At 31.3% G+C, this 19,264-nt stretch overlaps 3 protein-coding genes and 1 pseudogene across 3 annotated transcripts; all 4 read left to right on the top strand.

Annotated features, from left to right (window-relative positions):
* The first annotated feature begins 690 nt into the window (after window positions 1–690).
* On the top strand, window positions 691–1,783 carry LOC125816367 (glutathione S-transferase U7-like). The gene is made up of 2 exons (XM_049495964.1): window positions 691–1,030; window positions 1,423–1,783. The coding sequence occupies exons 1-2, from the start codon at window positions 716–718 to the stop codon at window positions 1,780–1,782; spliced, it is 675 nt and encodes a 224-aa protein (XP_049351921.1). The 5' UTR covers window positions 691–715; the 3' UTR covers window position 1,783.
* A 503-nt stretch (window positions 1,784–2,286) lies between these two features.
* Window positions 2,287–3,257, top strand: LOC125816178 (uncharacterized). Its single transcript, XM_049495768.1, has 2 exons — window positions 2,287–3,129; window positions 3,195–3,257. The coding sequence occupies exons 1-2, from the start codon at window positions 2,287–2,289 to the stop codon at window positions 3,255–3,257; spliced, it is 906 nt and encodes a 301-aa protein (XP_049351725.1).
* A 2,495-nt stretch (window positions 3,258–5,752) lies between these two features.
* LOC125815717 (desiccation-related protein PCC13-62-like) lies at window positions 5,753–7,549 on the top strand (annotated as a pseudogene).
* Window positions 7,550–15,919: 8,370 nt separating this feature from the next.
* On the top strand, window positions 15,920–17,432 carry LOC125816758 (desiccation-related protein PCC13-62-like). Its single transcript, XM_049496379.1, has 3 exons — window positions 15,920–16,289; window positions 16,483–16,708; window positions 17,055–17,432. Exons 1-3 carry the CDS (start codon window positions 15,940–15,942, stop codon window positions 17,430–17,432), a joined length of 954 nt encoding a protein of 317 aa, XP_049352336.1. The 5' UTR covers window positions 15,920–15,939.
* The last annotated feature ends 1,832 nt before the right edge of the window (window positions 17,433–19,264 follow it).

The raw sequence follows: 19,264 nt of genomic DNA, 5'->3' as shown, positions 1-19,264 counted from the left end.
AGCTCACATTTGTGAAAAATAGTGAGATTTTAGTTAGTTACAAAACATAATACTAGAATCTTGGTTGAAAATGTAATGAATTATATTGTATTCATGTACATAATAATAGTCAAACATATTGTATCAGCGTACAAAATAAGTGTATACGCACATATATAATAGTAATTCGATAGCGAAATTTATTATATTCACGCGTATACAATATATCTCTTTAATTACATCTTTGCAAATAATAAATGTATCCGCATATTTGCTATTAAACTCCAAACTATCACTATATAATTTTTTAAAATTACTACTATGAATAGAGGGTTGAGTTAGCTAAGCCACATAATTTTCCCCTTTTTATTTTTTGCTCATTATGAAATTTCATAATTCTTTCTTGTGTTACATAGTTCTCTATCCATTAGAACAAAGAGTGGCCTAAAATCAATTTGTGCTGTTTCCTTTTTTGTATCAATAGAATCTTTCATATATATTTTCCTTTAAAAATCAGTAAATCATCACCCCTGAAAAAAGACCTTAGTGATAACGTGTGGTTTTCTAACACAAAATAATAAGATGTGACATAAAGCTAGTGTGTGGGATAAGGTACTTTGTCCCTAACCTCTTGTTATCTTATTTTGCATGGAATAACTTAAATTAAATTCATTCACTCCCCAAAAAAGTTGAAACTTCATATACTATCATAATTTTGTTGGAGAAATTATTAAGAATGGAAGATGTGAAACTTTTGGGCACAAAAGAAAGTATATTTACTCAAAGAATAATGTGGGCACTTAAGTTAAAAGGCATTTGTTATGAATTTATTGAGCAGGATTTTTCCAGCAGAAGTAGTCCATTGCTTGTGAAACTTAATCCAGTTTACAATAAAGTGCCTGTTATTGTTCATGATGGAAAATCATTAGCTGAATCACTTGTTATTCTTGAGTATATTGAAGAAACATGGCCACTTATTAATCCTTTATTTCCTGTGGATCCTTTTGAAAGAGCTTCTGGTCGTTTTTGGGCTCGTTTTGTTGATGGCAAGGTAAAAATATTAGTGTATTTTAATTTGTTGTAACGGATAATTTTCTTATTTTCCATCGTATACTAATCTCACTTTCTTATGAACGATGCGATAGATCTTAATATTAGTCCAACTAGCTTAATTATTGATGCAAGTGGTTAGGTTAAATTATTGGATCAAGCCAATACTGTCTAGATATATAGTTGTTTCCCTTATTCGTATTAACAACTACTCTAGAGTCTAGGGGAATGTTTTAATGTGCTCTAGAGTCTAGGGGAATGTTTTAATGTGGTGCTAACGAATTAATAACTATCATTGTATATGAGGCTACTATGAAATATTTATTCTCGAGTGGGGCAAGCTCTTCTATTCTGGTTCACGATTTCTCTATTTTTTTTAAATCATTGATGCAGTTCTATGAAGCAGCTAAGAGGGCATTTTTCTCATCTGGAGAAACAAAAGCAGAGGGGGTTGAATCAGTGGTAGAGGGTTTACATCTTCTTGAAGGACAAATAATTGGGAAAAAGTTTTTTGGTGGTGAGAAACTAGGGTACCTTGACATTATAATTGGTTGGATTGCTTATTGGTTCCAATATATTGAAGAAATTGGTGAATTCAAAGCAATGGATTCAACAAAATACCCTTGTCTACATGCATGGATCAACAATTTCATTCAACTTCCTATTATTCAACAAAGTCTTCCTACACCTGATGTTGTCAAAGCTGTTTTTAGGGGATTCAAAGATGCTGCAGCCTTGGCTGGTGCAAATTGAAAAAGATTAAGAGGTGTTCGATACGACGAAAATTATTAGTACTTATTTTATTTAAATTTTGTATCTAATAAGTAGATATATTTTGAGTAGTACAAGTGTTCTGTTCGGTTGGTACAAGTCTGGAGTTGTAGCGTTAAACTAAATTATGTAGACGGATTCCGAACTCATAAGCTGAATAAATTAAAATAACTTTTCTGGTGTCTCTATGTTTTGGTTACATACAAACAAACTCTTCGAAAGAAACAATTGGTTCTGTTCCATTGTAAAATGTACTCTCTTGTTGTTAAGGCATCTTTAGTAGAGGCATTTTATATGTCCTTTATTCAGATTTTAGGAATATAAACTTAGGTTAAAGCAACTTGATAGCTGCATTTTTCTTGTAACAAGACAGTTGAATATTTCACCACCGTTGCCTCCAAGAAAAAGCAAACAACATAAAAAAAACAAACACTTGGCGCTCAAAGCGCCTTTAATGAGGAAGAAAGAAGGGGATTTTGGTACTTAATGATGGGAAACACAGAGGAGAATAGTGTATTCAAACATTTTAGTCATGGACATCAATTTGTGTACATCAATAAGCAAAGTAATGCAATTTGCTCTGGATGTAAACTCAATATATTGCCTGGTAAATTCTACTACAAATGTAAAAGTACGTGTTCATTTTTCCTTCATCAAGAATGCTTCAATATGCCCAAAAGTTTGCAGCATGTAGTGGATCCAATCCACCATCTCACTCTACTAACCACAGTACCTTCTTCATCAAAATGCAACGCGTGTAGAAAAGAAATCTTGGGATTTTCTTACGCGTGTACCAAATGTTCTACTTATTATCACACACTATGTTTATTAGCATTACCTCTTTCAATGGAATTGCCATCTCATTGCCATAAACTGGACTTAGAATTTTGTCCTCCTTATGATTTCGAATGTGACTTATGCAAAAAGCCTAGTTATAAAGGGTGGCTTTACCATTGCAGCTCTTGTGAATTTGATGCACATATTTCATGTGCTATTACACATATTGATGAAAGAAAAACAGAAAAAAATGGTGATAAATGTGATGAGTTGATGGAATTACTATCAATATACATGAAGGGAACGGAGGATATCAGCGTTAGTCAAGATCAACTTCATCATCAAGCTCAACAAACCCCGAGTTACCAATTCAGTGATCAATGCTTTTCCATTGATCTTGCAAAGTCTCAGCAACTAAACGATGAACAGACCGGATCAGTGGAAACTAAGGAGAAATCGAATGTTGCTCTGGAAAATGAGATAGGTTCTGAAGTTTGGATGGGATTAGGCAGGGAAATGGAGAAGGCTTATCGAACCAACGACTCTAACAAAGTAAGAATTATTTTTTTACGAGTAACAATTTGTCTAAGATTCTCATTTCGATTATATATTTTCAGGAACGTTCGAGGAGTTCATGTTGTCCAGACATACTTCAAACTCTATTTTGTCTAAAGAAGTAAAAATGCAGGACGAACCACTGTAATATTTAGCCTATCTCAAATGAAGTAAACTATTAATCTTACTATAAATGTTTCTATTTGATGAACTAATTTTATCAGTCTAAATGGATGAAAATTACTTATTCTGTTTAGTCTCTTACACTAACTAGTTCATTGTTTGTTTCAACCTACTCGATCGCGTTATCTTAGACTTTCTAGATAAAACACAAGAATTGGCTAACTAGAGACAATACAATACAATACAATACGATACAATTAAATTAGATGAACAAAATCACATTGAAACTGGAAATGAATCCTATTGAGAAGACAGTTAGTTCCAGTGCTAATTCATGACGGAAAGCAAATATGTGAGTTTATCATCATTCTTCAATACATAAATGAGACACGGCCTCACAATCCCATCATATGCCAAAACACCCTTCCCAAAGCACGAGGGCAAAATTCTCCGAAGAAAAATAAATGTCTGTCCCACTGTTACAAAATTTAAAATTTAGCTTTTAAGTCACTAATTTTATTGAGCCGCCTGTGATAATACTTTTTTTCCTTGTAGCTGTAGCTATGGACCATGAAAATAGCTGCAAATTACAAGGCAATAGACTCAACAAAGTATCCACATATGATAAATGGATGAAAAACTTTATGGTGCAACATAGACCACATCAACCAAGAGTAATAGACATTGTCTTCTTGCAGGGGTGGAAAAACGTGTCTTTTTATGTATTATTTTTCTATAATTCAAAATCTCAAGGCAACGGGTGATATAATCCAAATACTAGTCTATCGGTACTTTTTTCGTTTTAATTTTTTTTTAAATTTTTTTGACTAGACAATAACGGAGTTTAAGAAAATAAAGAAGATTATTGATTCTTAAAATCTTAAATTAAAGATATGAAAATGTATCAAAATATTCCTTTAATCTTGTGGTCTTTTTAACTCTTAAAATATTATATTAACACTGAAAAGTTAGAATTTTTTTTAAAAACAAATCCCATAAAATAAAAAAAAATCCACATACCTTTTTAATGGACTAAAAAAAGAGCTAAAAAATAAACAAAACAAATCAAAACAGAAAGAGTGTATTACTAATTCAACATGTGGGATATATGCGTGGTGGCAATGTGTTGGCAGTAATTAATGAACACAATTATTTTGCTTGGAATCTTTTGGTAATAATATCATTGTCCTAATATTGCTTCATGAGTATTATTCACAAATTAATGTAGTGAAATTATGATTGTCCTAATATTGGTCCATGAATATATAACGGTATACGTATCTTCATATATACAATCAGAGGCGAATTCAGGATTCGAAGGTTAGGGGTGCCATGTCATCTAAATGGTAAACGGGTCGGTTCCTTCATTTTAGGTTATGATTCGAGTTATTTAGTTTTTTCGATTTCTATAAATACATTGATCAAATATACATATTTAGTAAAAAAAAAATTCTTTTAAATATTCTAATATTAAAGATATACACCTAAATAGTGTGTTTTTTGATATATTTTTTAGGAATAAGATACCTCTATAACTTTGAGAAAACAAGAGATTTTTCACCTTAAAAATTCAAATTTGTATACATAATCTAACACCATATAGTTGAGAAAAAATAAAAATTATAGCTTCAATCTAGTTATCTCCACTTAGTGTGACGTTAAAGATTGAAAGAACCTTTAAATTCAAAAACTTTAACATAATAATATCCATCATTTTAAAAAAAAAATTCAAAAAAAATAAAATCTATTTAAGTATATTTTTATTAATATTCTATGTGACGTTCAAAATTCTATATTAATCTGTAATTAATATAGAAAATCACGCAACACTCGTATCAGTTAAAGATAGATAAATAAGCAAGGAGTAGCAAATAAAGAAACTAATTGAGAGGAGCGAGAAACTAAAGCAAAAGACAAAAAAAATTGGCTAGAAACTAAAGACAAAAAAAAGGAAGAGCCTGAAAGTCATTCACACAAGCGAAGAATAAAAAAAGTTAGTGCTGCAAAAGAGTTTTGAACACTCAACACTTCCATTGAAAGTTACATCCTTTGCCAGTTGCACCATTGAACATATTATTCATTGGGTGGCAGATGTAATATTTATTCATTTTGTTATACTCATACACATATATATACAAAGTTTTAACCGAGGCCACTGGGTGCCGTGGCACCCCACCCATAAGGCTAGATCCGCCCCTGTATACAATATAAGAAAATAAATAAAAACCTTCCTTATTTTCCTGAAATAACATTTTTTTACCTTTCGGCAAATACATGATCCTCACAATCCACATCAGACAAGGTTGGAAAAATATTAGTAGCTCTATTTATTGAGTATCTGAACTTTCACATTTTTAGGAATTGTTTAGGAGAGGAGAGATGAATGAGGACCTTGTTCTTGGTGTTTCCCGAATAAGCTTCCAACTAATATTACTATTATATATATCGAACAAAAAAGCACACATTTACAACATCTTGAATAAAAAACACCCTTTTCTTGTTCTACATTAAGCTTAATTATGTCTTTTAAATTACTCTTTATCCATTTCTTAGTCACTTACATGGTCCTTAGTGAAATTTTCTTGATGTCATTTTCATTTTCATATACAACAAACACTAATTGTCCATCAGGGTACCCAGAGGAGGGAGTGGGAGTGGAGAAAGAAGATATAGACAAAATGCAATTTGCAGTGAACTTAAGAGTTTTTAGAAGCAGAGTACTTTTTATGGGCTTCTTATGGATTTGGGCTTGATGTAGTTGCACCAAATTTGCCTATGAGTGGGCCTCCTCCTATTGGTGCCAGAAAAGCAAATCTTGATCAACTTACCAACAATATTATTATGGAGTTTGCTAACCAAGAAGTTGGTCATCTAAGGTGAATTCAAATTATGTTTCTTTTTTCCCATGAATTATAAATTTATGAGTAAAAAAAGTTTGAAATTTGGAATCCCATCTTGGTTTTTGAAGAATTTGGGATATGACGTTGCATGATATCAAATTGCATGTTTAAACGTAAGCTAAGTTTTATGAACTAATGGTGCAAAGTATTTATATAATTAGGTTGTGTTATATGTGTTTGGTTGTTTTGCAGGTCACTTAACTCGACAGTTGGTGTTTTTCCAAGACCTTTGTTAGATCTTAGTGCTAAAAATTTTGCAAAGATATTTGACGATGCTTTTGGACACAAATTGGTACCTCCATTTGATTCATACAGAGACAGTTTGAGCTACATGTTATCTTGCTATGTAATTCCATATGTTGGATTGGTTGGGTATGTTGGTACAAATCCCAATATCAACGGCTACGAAACCAAAAGGGTAAGTAAATATACATGTATTAATCCTCCACTCCCCCCTCTCCATATGATTTACGAAAATGATTTTGGAGGCGGATGATCTTGAACTTTTGACCTTGATGGTCCATGGGCAAAACTCTAAGTTCAACAATTTTAACTTCTAACACTAAAGGTTTGGCCATGAGTCAAACAACAATCAAAATTTTAAACCGCTCATTTTTAAAGTGTGTAATTTCCTATATGGATGGAAAACTAGAAACAGTAAATAGCCTTAGAAAAAACTACATACTAATCAAAAGACCACCTTTCATATTCTTCTCCTATTCGGGACTCCTATTTTTTCCACAAAAATAGCATGATATGAACTAGAACAATAGGTACAAGAACATATTTCGTATTCCACACACACAAAGCAAAAGATTTGCACATATATTACTCTAAAGTTAAACGAAAAATAATAACTATATTGTAAAAGTATAATGAATGACAAATATAACTTATTTGTAAAGAGTACAAGCAAAAATATGACTCTTTTCTGTTAATAAATTAGTTCATTTCCCTTTTACATCGCAGATAATACTTTTTTTTTCTTTTGTAGCTTTTGGCAGGATTATTAGGTGTTGAATCAGGACAAGACGCAGTTATCAGGATGTACCTCTATGAGAGAGCAACAAAATTAGTTCCCCCTTATCAATACACGGTGGCTGATTTCACCTCTCGTATATCAGGACTAAGAAATAAATTAGGTAATTGCGGGATCAAAGATGAAGGTGTATACATTCAACCACCACTCGGGGCAGAGAATCGAACTTGAAGTAACGTATTATCAGCTAATTTTGGTTCACTTTCCTACAAAAGAACTCCTGCTGAGATTCTAAGGATCGTATATGGTTCTGGAGATGAACATGTGCCTGGTGGATTTTATCCTAAGGGTGCTAATGGAAAAATTGCTAAGGAATTTCTGAAATAGCCATGAAAATAATTAAATTATCATTATATATATTTGTAATAATTTTTTATGAAATAAAATAAACATGTAGTATGGTGTTAATTTTGAAAGAATTTTCCAATAATTGCTTACATGAAGATGCAGTAAATTAAATGAAGTAAAATATTGTTTTATTTAATTTCCTTAAAGTGTTGTTTAAATTTTATATAAATATTTAATGGTGTTCCTTAATTTTTTCTCATTCCAAATCTCTTTGATAATATCACTAAGCAATCAAGAGTTTTCGGCCCTAATAGATCAAGGACAACATCATATTGGAAAGAAAAAATAAATGTTGTGCATGCAACTATATCTTATGCTGAAGAAAATAAGTAATTAAAGGTGTCCACTAATTCATTATATTATAACTATATAAAACGATGTTATGTAGTATGTTTTATCCACTAATTTCATTATAACTCTGTATGAAAAAGTTATAAATGTGTAGCCGTAGTTGTGTATGCAATTTGTAGTCTTTCTATTTTTTTAAATTGAGAATTGGGAAAGTGGAGAATCTAAGCTCATAAACAAATTGAGAATTTAGGTATTCAACCAAGTTAGTAAGATGCCTTATGTTTGTATTTTATAAATCGCCATTAAAATAATTTTAATTTAGATATACAACTTTCATAATAATTAGTATGCTTATATATTTAATTGAACACATAATTATTTGGATTTAAGAACAGTAATTATTAAATGTAATAACCATATAAAAATGAAATTGAATAATAAATATAGCTTAAATAAAAAAATCAAAAATTATTTCATGATCACTTTAGTCAAACAATATATTGGTAATCGAATCTAATTTAAAATTAATAAAAACTAAATTAACTATCTGTAGCACCCCAGAAAATTTTTGAGCTAAGACTCGAACCGTTCTTCGTAGTGAGTGAGATTTTTGCAAGGAATTTAAAATTTCTTGAGTATTAAGGTCACTAGATGTAGCACCTTGAGTTCCAAGAAGAACTAAAGATAGTTCATTCAAGTCATTCCTAAATTTTTCTTAAGTTTTGGGTCAACTTCAAACGACCATAACTTCTAGTACAAGATGAGTTAGGTGAGCTACAAGATAGAAAATTAAATCCCTTCGAGTCCTCTTTCCAACGCCACAAATTTGCTAAATTCCGAGCTCTGAGTAAAAAGTTATGACTGATTTACTAACGATGCGCAAACCTGGCAGCAGCTCCACTATGGCTCCGCGTTACGGAGCCAATACGGACCTCATTGCCTCGTGAAAAATTATTCCGACTCCCAGCTTGTTTTAATTATTTCTTTGAGGGTATTTTAGTCCTACAAACCCTTATGAGGTCATCTAAATTGCCCTAAACGTGTAGAAAACCAATTTTTTCATAAATCAAATCCTCTCATCCAGTCCAAAAATTCTACGCTCAAGGAATTCAAGAAACGCTAAGGCCAGGGTTCATCTTTCAAGATTTTTCCTTCAAGTTGCTTCAAGAAGATGGTTCCTTCAGGTATGTAAACTTCCATAGTGTTGGGTTCCACACGCCAATCATGTTAATTTCAGCTTTAAATTCGTTCTAAAAGTTGAAAGCTTTGATGTTCTTGTTATGTATTCATGAATTTGCTTTCGTTCTTGAGGTTAATGTGTCGATTTACAGAGGGGTTAAAGTTAGATTCTAGTGTATATGTGCTGGGTATCTAAATCTAAAGAGAGATTGAGAAAAAAAAAAATCAAATTTAGGCGAATTGGAGTTAGAAAACGTAGAAGAAATTTCGTCGAACGAAATTTGAAGGTGGTCGCGCACCTAGTGCCCAAATTTGAAATTTCAGCTTCGCGTCATGGAGCTGACACAAGGTGTTCTGCCTCAAAAGACGTTTTCAAAACCAAATTTTAAATGCCTTTCCGCGTCGCGGACCCACTCTCAAATATTGGTTTTCAGTCTTTTCTCATGTTTAGCTATCTAAAATCATTCCTAAACATCATGAGAACTTTCCTATCACAAATCTCAACCTCGAATTCATAAATCATATTCAAGGTAGAGTTGAAAGTCAAGTCTTGAGAGTTCTTTCGAACATTTTTCAGAAAATTCCTTTTTGTCCTTTTGAGGAGTTTTCTACAAATTCTAATAACTTGTTTCAAGACTCCAACAAGTGAGTATGAGAGTGAGAATAATGTATTCATGAGTCTACCTTGTCATCATGAGATCGTTCTTATCATGAACTATAACTCTTGAATTCATAATTCATATTCAAGAGAGAGTTAAGAGTAGAGTTCAAGAAAGCTTTTGAGTTCAATTGTGAATCCTTTGAGATCAACTATCGATTTGAACTAAGTTTTGATGAAGTAAGTCAGAGAATGAGAAGAGTCGTATACCTGAGTTTCTTATTGATATATTGACCCTTGAGTCAAGTCATTCATGCCCATAACTTCCGCATGGACTCCATCAATTTAGTATCTTTGAAAAGAGTAGTATCTTCAAGTTCTAAGTCTTGAGTATCAAGTTTCTAACCTTTTCGAGATTATAATCCTAATCACGAGACTATTACCTATTACCCATGTGGTCCATAAGTTGAGTTGTTTATGCTCATAATTTGCATGAACATTATAAGTCGAACAATTTTGAGATGAGAATTAAATTTGAGTCCTTGAGCTGAGTAGTTCATGCTCATAATTTCGCATGAACTTTGAGTTGAGCATTCTTGAAATTACTAGTATCATTGAAGTTCTTGAGTTCCAAGTATTTGAGTTCTATCTATGGTTATTGAAAACCTTGCATTGAGTCATTCACGTCTATAATTCGGCGTGAACCATATTTTTAAGAAGTCTTTTAGAAATGTTTAAACTTTGTTTTAATACTTAAGCTTTGAAGTTGAGTAAAGAGTAAGAGCAACATTCATTTTCTTTAAAATGATATATGAGAAGTAAGTATTTCCAAGAGTAAATGTTTTCACATTTAAGATGAGAGGAAACTGAGATTTCCAAAAGAGTTTTGATCAAGAAAGGGAACATCGATTCCAAAAGAGCTTTTAATCTAAGTTTTTGAGTAATTATCTCAAACTAAGAAAGAGTTTTGTTTTTACAAATATATGAGCTAAGTATATTTTGGGAGTAGTAGTGAGCACCGATATGGGGGCGAGTTTCAGTTCAGATAACTTACGTCTCCATAAACCATGTAGCCATCATGGGTAGTAAATGATCATACTTTTTAGATGTCTCCTTAAGATTCTTTTAGCATAGACTAGTGGATCCATTTAGTAGTTCAGGTTCTATACCGACGACAAGGTATAAGGCAGTCCTTGGCAGCGTGAGGTAAAACGTTGTATCACCACTTAGGCTCATAGTGGTGGTTGTCGGTTAGAGAATCTCCCAGAGAAACTATAATACTTTATTATATAAGTAAAGTTGAGTTTGTTATTGCATTTTCTTTAACGAACTAAGTTGTTTTACTGTTTTATAAAGCTTTTCATATATTGCATGTGTATTTTTTTTTTATATTGAGTTGAGTATCATATTTTTGAGTTGAGTATCTAATCTCTAAGTTGAGTATCTTATCCTTGAGTACTTCTGAGTTGAGTAAGTTCAGTAGTTTTGAGTATCCTTGAGTATTCCTTGAGTTGGTAAGATTGAGAAGAGGTAAGTATGTTTCCTTTTTATCAAGTTTCAAGCTTATGTTTATGTTTTAGAATTCCCCATACATATTCATACATTTCACGTACTGAGCCATTTGGCCTGCATCTTTTCATGATGCAGACACAAGTATTCAAGATCATCAACAGGAGATTCGTTGATACATTCGAGAGTTCGAGTTAGCTATGGTGAGCCTCCTTATTTTCCGAGGGATTTCATTTACTTTTCAGTTTAGTTAGGATGTCGTGGGTCTTGTCCCGACTTTCATCTTCATCAGTTAGAGGCTTCATAGATAGTCAGTATAGTTGAGAAGTCTGTATTATTCATTATTTTATTAAATTTTTTAAAGACTTAAGTAACCTATTTTATGGCGAGTTGAATATATTATTTTTATTCTAAATTGTTCATTTGAGTTAAAGTTTTGAAAAGTTGAGTTTATTGAATTTTATTCAGTTTTAAACTTTTGCATGCTTAGGTTAGTCTTCCGCTTGTAGTCAGCCAGGATGAGAGTTCGCTTGGGGACCTTCAATGATTCTTAAGTGCCCGCCACGTCGAGGGTGTAGATTCGAATCGTGACACTATCTACTCGAAATGACGCCCATCCCATCTAAGCTCTCTATGAAAATAAGGAAAGAAATCTATTTCCTAATTTGAACTTGTCTCCACGATGGACCCTTTCGGTCAACAGTCATCGAAAACGTTTTTGCTGATGGATTTATTTCCAACTTTCTATTTATCCAAGAACATGACATATCTCAATAAAATTAATGGCTTAAAATAAAATTATTATTATTTTCTTTCATAATCGTTGTTTTAATATAATATTATTATTTAAAACAATATTAAGGATTATTTATAGCAATTTAGTTTAATAAGATGTTAGTTTTTTTTTTTTTAAAAAAATAATATTGCCTTAGATGTTAATGTAAAAATATTATTTATAACTATAAAAATTTGAATAATTTAATTTAAAATTCTAAAATGTTTCACTATTAAAAACTTTTGGCTTTGCTAGGCTCACTCTTGAAATAGCCTAAGTTTGCATTTTCTAGATAGCTATTAAAGAAAATAGCTATCTATTGAACTTTGATTACATTGTAAAATATTTTAAAAATTATATTGACATAAGAATAAAAGTTAAAGGTGTTTTTTTTTATATAGATTTTAAATAATAAATTTTAATTTTATGTAGAATTAGATCTAATACAATTTAGTTTTAAACATTAGTTAAATTAAAAGAAAACTGTCACTTAAGAGAGGAGTGAGTAAGATAAATTGGAAAACAATTCATATAGAAATAAAAAGGCAAAATGGTCTGGTGGACCCTTGTATTTGTATTGTGAACTCTTCTACTTGCCCATTTGTCATCTGAACCCCTGAACCCATCGAAACACAACATTTTAAACACATTTTTTACTACTCAATTTGTGTGTATCACAAACGCCTGACACATAATTTAAAAATAATTATAAAATGACATGTATGATTATAAAATGACACACACATATATAGTCACTCCACGTCATTTTTTCTTTTATTATATTAGATTAATGTAGCAACACTTTTATTTCCAATTTTTATTTCTTTTTGCTATAACTGTATCCATCATCACAATTTCACTTCATCCCTTCTTCTAATCTAATCTTCCTTAACCTTTCCTTTTTCAAACTTCTTCTACTCTTTCCATTGGAGTCAAAAATGTTGGCATGACTTCTGATTGTTCACAATCTCGTCTGAGTTCAGAGTTGATTTTGAATTTTATTGAATTGGGGTTTTGGTGGTGATCGGTGGCCTAAGGAAGAGTGGGGGTCTGATTGTTTCTAGTTGTTCACAATCTCGCAAGAGCTCGGGGCTGGCGGCTTTAGGAAGGTCGAGACTTATTGGCGGAGTTGGTTTGGTATTTTTGTTGTTGGTGGTGGTTCTCGATTATAGTTGCTGGTTGAAGCTTGTTGGAGGCTGTGAGAATGAAGACGTTCTGGTCAGAGAAGGTTAAGGGGACGAGAGGAAGGCAGTAAATTTGTGTTTGGTTGGATTTGAAACAAGGGTCATTTGAGTGGTGGATGACTGAAACAGGGGTCTATCTCGAAAATTGTTTTTTTGTTGTTTTTGTTTGATTTTCAACTTATCTAGGTAAGTTTTTCAATTTATTTTCAACTTTATTTGTTGTTTAATCTAGATTTGGTCTTCTATTTGTGTCTTTGTTGATTTTGGGGTTTAATCAATTACATTGATTTTTTTGGAAATTTTGCTTTGTTTTATGCTTAATGTTAGTGTAAGATGTTTGGGAGTAGTGTATGTCTTCCATGGTGTGTTTCATAATAAAGATAGCATTATAATGACAATAAACAATAGATAAGAAATTTGGGGGGAAAAGATAAAAAATAAATGGCCAAGAAAACCTCAAATTCTATTCAACAATGATGTGGGATCCAAATAGGAAGATGATGGCTTTATAAAAGCCCTAATGTGACTTTTAGACCCTTTTCCAAGGGTCTCACGCTCCTAATAGGTGTGTTTTACACGCACTCTGGTATTAGATGCCACATAGGATGCCAAGACAGAAATAGTGTTTAAAATATTGTGTTTCAATAAGTTCAGGGGTTCAGATGATAAATGGAAAAATAGAAGGGTTTACAATACAAACACATATAAGTACAAGAGTCCGCCAGACCATTTTGCCAAATAAAATTCAAATTTTATTTCATGATAAGTCGAATCAAACAACATTCCTACGAAACTAGAACTACTTAATTGGAAATTGATATAAAATAATAACTACATGAAACAATGAATCTTAGACATTAATATATAATTAACTCGAAACAAATATGTAATCAATAAGATATTGATCCAACACTTGTTTTCTTTAGAGAACATTCTTAATTCTTCCTTCTTGAGTTGTCTCCGTGGATGCACGAATATATAGCCATGAATAACGAAACTTAGGATGAAATCCACCCGCGGGTAAGGGTGGATCGATGAACGAATGGCCATGGATGAGGATGGGAATCAGCAAGAGGAGGAATTTGAGGATGAACGAATGGCCATGGATGAGGAAGTAGCAATGCAGTTTTTCTTGGCCATCTTTAGTAAGTAAAGAAATTGTATCAACTTTTTTGAGATGAAATGTGAAGGTTGGTGAATCTATAACGTATACGTATCTTCTTATATATTGTATTGTATTGATTGTGTCTTCGCCATCCTTCAACACCCCTTACATACTGAATATAACAAAATAAGTATAAAACTTCCTTATTTTCCTAAAAGAAATATGAAAAATTACAGAAATCCCACCTTTTAGTTTACTTATTACCATTATCCCCTATAAGTTTTACAAATCTCCAAAATTCCTCATTTTTGCGCATCAGATTAGTATATCTCGCGCATCAAATTAGTGTATCTCGCGCATCAAATTTGTGTATCTCACGCATCAAATTTGTGTATCATGTATAAAATGTACATCAAATTAGTGTATCATGTATAAAATGTAATGTATCTTACTTAACGATTAATGTATCTTGCGCATCAGATTAATGTATCAACACTTATATTATTGTATCCGTTTGAGGGATTTCTGTAATTATAAACTTTTAAGGGATAGATTGTAATTTTGCCTTAAAAGTATGTGATTTCTGTAATTTACCCAAAAATTTAACACTCAAATTTGAACGATACTATGTAAATTGAGACAAATAGAATTAAGGATTGGCGTCCAACCTTATGACTTCCGGCCTGCTCAAACAAGATTGCTTAACCAACCCAACAAATACAAAGAAAGCCTTGATAAATGGACCACTAATATTCACTGGTTTATTCAAACAATGGAAGAAAAAAAAAGTGGTTTTCCATTTTAGACATGTCAATTATTGATTAAGGTGAGATTAGTTTCCCAGTCTTTTTCTATATGATTATTAAGAACCTAACCAAATTATTATATTCTTTTGATATGCCATTAAATATAGTCTCAATATTAATGTTACAATTATTAGCTTAAATAAGTGTAAGTTAAGTCGCTAATCATTCATTTGACCCTTTGGAAGATGTTGAGATATTGAGCGTGACTTCTAATATATTTTAGAACCCAATAAGTTAAGTCGCTAATCATTCATTTGACCCTTTGGAAGGGCATCTTATGTAATTATATATGTAAGTAAAAAAAAAAAAAATCAGTTAAAATGGTCGCATATATATGTAATGTATTTATATTACATAAAAGAAAAAATTATAGAAATCCCACATTTAAGTTTACTTATTACCATTATCCCCTATAAGTTTTACAAATCTCTAAAATTCCTCATTTTCGCGCATTAGATTAGTGTATCTCGCGCATCAGATTAGTGTATCATGTATAAAATGTAACGTATCTTACTTAACGATTAATGTATCTCACGCATCAGATTAATATATCAGCGCTTATATTATTGTATCCGTTTGAGGGATTTCTATAATTATAAATTTTTAAGGGATAGATTGTAATTTTGCCTTAAAAGTATGTGATTTCTGTAATTTGCCTAAAGAAATATTAAGTATTTTCCTTTCCGTTAAATACATGAATCTCCCAAGCCACATCAAATGGGGTTGGAAAATATTAATATCACAATTTATTGAGTATCTGAACTTTCACACTTTTAGCGAGATTTAGAAGAGAAGAGAAGAATGAGGACCTTGTTCTTGGTGTTTCCCGAATAAGCTTCCAACTAGTATTATTACTAGTATATATATATATATATAAAACCGGAAAGCACACATTTACAACATCTTGGGAAAAAAAAACATTATTTTCTTATCCTACATTAAGCTTAATTATGTCTTTTAAATTACTCTTTATCCATTTCTTAGTCACTTACATGGTCCTTAATGAAATTTTCTTGATGTCATTTTCATATACAACAAATACTTATTGTCCATCAGGTTACCCAGAGGAGGGAGTGGGAGTGGAGAAAGAAGATATAGACAAAATGCAATTTGCAGTGAACTTAGAGTTTTTAGAAGCAGAGTACTTTTTATGGGCTTCTTATGGATTTGGGCTTGATGTAGTTGCACCAAATTTGCCTATGTCTGGGCCACCTCCTATTGGTGCCAGAAAAGCAAATCTTGATCAACTTACAAACAATATTATTATGGAGTTTGCTAATCAAGAAGTTGGTCATCTAAGGTGAGTTCAAATTTTGCATTTTAAAAAATTGAAATTTGGAATCCTGAATAATTTGAAGTATTGACGTCGCATATCCAAATTTCAAATCATGATATTAAATTGCATGTTCAAACGAAAGCTAAGTTTTATGTACCATGGTGCGAAGTATTTATATATAATTAGGTTGTGTAATGTGTGTTTGGTTGTTTTGCAGGTCACTTAACTCGACAGTTGGTGTTTTTCCAAGACCTTTGTTAGATCTCAGTGCTAAAAATTTTGCAAAGATATTTGACGATGCTTTTGGGCACAAATTGGCACCTCCATTTGATCCATATAGAGACAGTATGAGCTATATGTTATCTTGCTATGTAATTCCATATGTTGGATTGGTTGGTTATGTTGGTACAAATCCCAATATCAATGGCTACGAAACCAAAAGGGTAAGTAAATATATATGTATTAATCCTCCGCATCCCCTACGGGATGAGGTGTGTGATCTTGAACTTTTGACCTGGTTGTCCTATGGGTAAACCTTTTAATATAACACTTTTTTAACTTTTAATCTTGAAGGTCTATTCATGAGTCAAACGGGGTCAAAAGTTCAAGACCATTCATTTTAAAAGTCATTGGGTGTAATTTCCTATATGCCAACTGCCAAGGATGGGAAACTAGAAATAGTAAATAGCCTTAGTAAAAACTACATACTAATAGAAAAACAACATGCCATTATCTTTTCTCCAATTCGGGACCCGTCATTGCAAATAATACTTTTTTTTTCTTTTGTAGCTTTTGGCAGGATTATTAGGTGTTGAATCAGGACAAGACGCGGTTATCAGGATGTACCTCTACGAGAGAGCAACGGAATTGGTTCCCCCGTACCAATACACTGTGGCTGATTTCACGTCTCGTATATCAGGACTAAGAAATAAATTAGGTAACTGCGGAATCAAAGATGAAGGCATATACATTCAACCACCACTCGGAGCAGAGAATCGGACTACAAGTAACGTATTATCAGCAGATTTTGGTTCACTTTCGTACAAAAGAACTCCTGCTGAGATTCTAAGGATCGTATACGGTTCTGGAGATGAACATGTGCCTGGTGGATTTTATCCTAAGGGTGCTAATGGAAAAATTGCCAAGGAATTTCTCAAAGAGCCATGAAAATAATTAAATTATCATTATCTATTTGTAATAAATTTTATGAAGTAAAATAATATGTAGCATGGTCTTAATTTTCAAGAGAAGCCCAATTATTGCTTAATATAAAACCTGAGTTTCAGACTAAAAGGTTAACTAATATTGTTCTATTTAATTTCATTGGCGTGTCGTTTAAAATTTTATATAAATTTTTAATGGCGTTCCTTATTTTTTTTTCTCATTCCAAATCTCTTTTATAATATCACTAGACACTAAGCAATCAAGAGTTTTCGGCTCAAATAGATTAAGGACAATATCTAATATTATACATCATATTAGAAAGAAAACATAAATCTTGTGATACTATATTTTAGGATAAAGAAAATAATTATATAAGTAATTAAGGTGTCTACTAATTCATTATAACTATATAAAACGATGTTGTGCAATATGTTTATCCACTAATTTCATTGTAACTGTGTATGAAAAAGCTCTAAACGTATGTTAACAAGTTGAGAATTTAGGCACTCAATCAATTGAATTTGTAAGATTCCAAATGTTTGCATTTTCTAAATCACTATTATAAGAATTTTAATTTAGATACACAATTTCCATAATAGTTAGCAAGCTTATATATTTACTTGAACTAAATATAATAACAATATAAAAATGAAATTGAATAATAAATATAATTTAAATAGAAAAATTGAGAGTTATTTTATGATTAGTCAATCAACAATATTTTGCTAATTGAAACTAATTCAAAATTAATAAAAACTAAATTAACTATATGAGTATAAATGTAAGTTTCCACCGTTATTCCACTATTACTTCACCATACTTTTCCATTTTTGTTTTTTTCTCACCATCTTTTTCCATGTTATGCTACATTATGGACAAAAGTCAGATCTTAGTAGTTATTACTGTTTTAAAGATAATTTTAGTTGTGTTGGTTTACCTAAGAACATGACATATCTCAATAAAATTAATGGCTTAAAATAAAATTATTATTTTTTCTTTCATAATTGTTGTTTTTATTATAATATTAATATATTATTATTATTATTATTATTATTTATAACAATGTTGAGGATTATTTATAGCAATTTAGTTTAATAAGATATTAGTCTATTTTTAATAGATTAACTTAGATGTTAACGTAAAAAAAATATTTATTACTATAAAAATTTGAAAAGTTTAATTTAAAATTCTAAAATATTTCACTATTTAAAACTTTTGTCTTTCCTAGGCTCACTATTGAAATAGCCAAAGTTTGCATTTTCTAGATAGCTATTAAAGAAAATAATTAAACTTTGATCACATTATACAATATTTTTTTTAATTGAATTGATGTGAGAATAATTACAAGTTAAAAGTATTTTTCATATAGATTTTAAATATTAAATTTTAATTTTATGTAGAATTAGATCTAATACAATTTATCTTTAAATTAAAAAGAAAAGTGTCACGTAAGAGAATTCATATAGAAATAAAAATTTAAATTTATTTCATGATAAGTCGAATCAAACAATATTCCTACAAAACGAAATTACTTGATTGGAAATTGATAGAAACTAATAACTACGTAGAAACAAATATATGATATTGATCCCACACTTGTTTTCATTAGTGAATATTCTTAATTCCTCCTTGTTGCGTTGGTGGATGCACGTAATATATAGCCATGAAACGAAACTTAGGATGAAATCCACCCGCGGGAATGGCCCATGGATGAGGATGAATCCATATTGGATATAAGCTATTTAGTCCCTTAGCTTGTCTACTAGTAGCACTAGCAAAAGTTAAGTTGATAAGTAAGAATTTGTAAATCACAAAAGTAACAATGCAATTTTTCT

Source organism: Solanum verrucosum, unplaced genomic scaffold (genome assembly GCF_900185275.1).
Source record: "Solanum verrucosum unplaced genomic scaffold, falcon-dt-bn FXZP01000261.1, whole genome shotgun sequence".
Taxonomy (NCBI): Eukaryota; Viridiplantae; Streptophyta; class Magnoliopsida; order Solanales; family Solanaceae; genus Solanum; species Solanum verrucosum.
This window is presented reverse-complemented; position numbering and strand designations above follow the sequence as displayed.

Coding starts and splice junctions, on each gene's coding strand:
- LOC125816367 (XM_049495964.1), top strand. CDS start 716: ATGGAAGATGTGAAACTTTTGGGCACAAAAGAAAGTATATTTACTCAA. Junction 1,031..1,422: donor CTCGTTTTGTTGATGGCAAG/GTAAAAATATTA, acceptor TCATTGATGCAG/TTCTATGAAGCAGCTAAGAG.
- LOC125816178 (XM_049495768.1), top strand. CDS start 2,287: ATGATGGGAAACACAGAGGAGAATAGTGTATTCAAACATTTTAGTCAT. Junction 3,130..3,194: donor GAACCAACGACTCTAACAAA/GTAAGAATTATT, acceptor ATATATTTTCAG/GAACGTTCGAGGAGTTCATG.
- LOC125816758 (XM_049496379.1), top strand. CDS start 15,940: ATGTCTTTTAAATTACTCTTTATCCATTTCTTAGTCACTTACATGGTC. Junction 16,290..16,482: donor CAAGAAGTTGGTCATCTAAG/GTGAGTTCAAAT, acceptor GTTGTTTTGCAG/GTCACTTAACTCGACAGTTG. Junction 16,709..17,054: donor ATGGCTACGAAACCAAAAGG/GTAAGTAAATAT, acceptor TTTCTTTTGTAG/CTTTTGGCAGGATTATTAGG.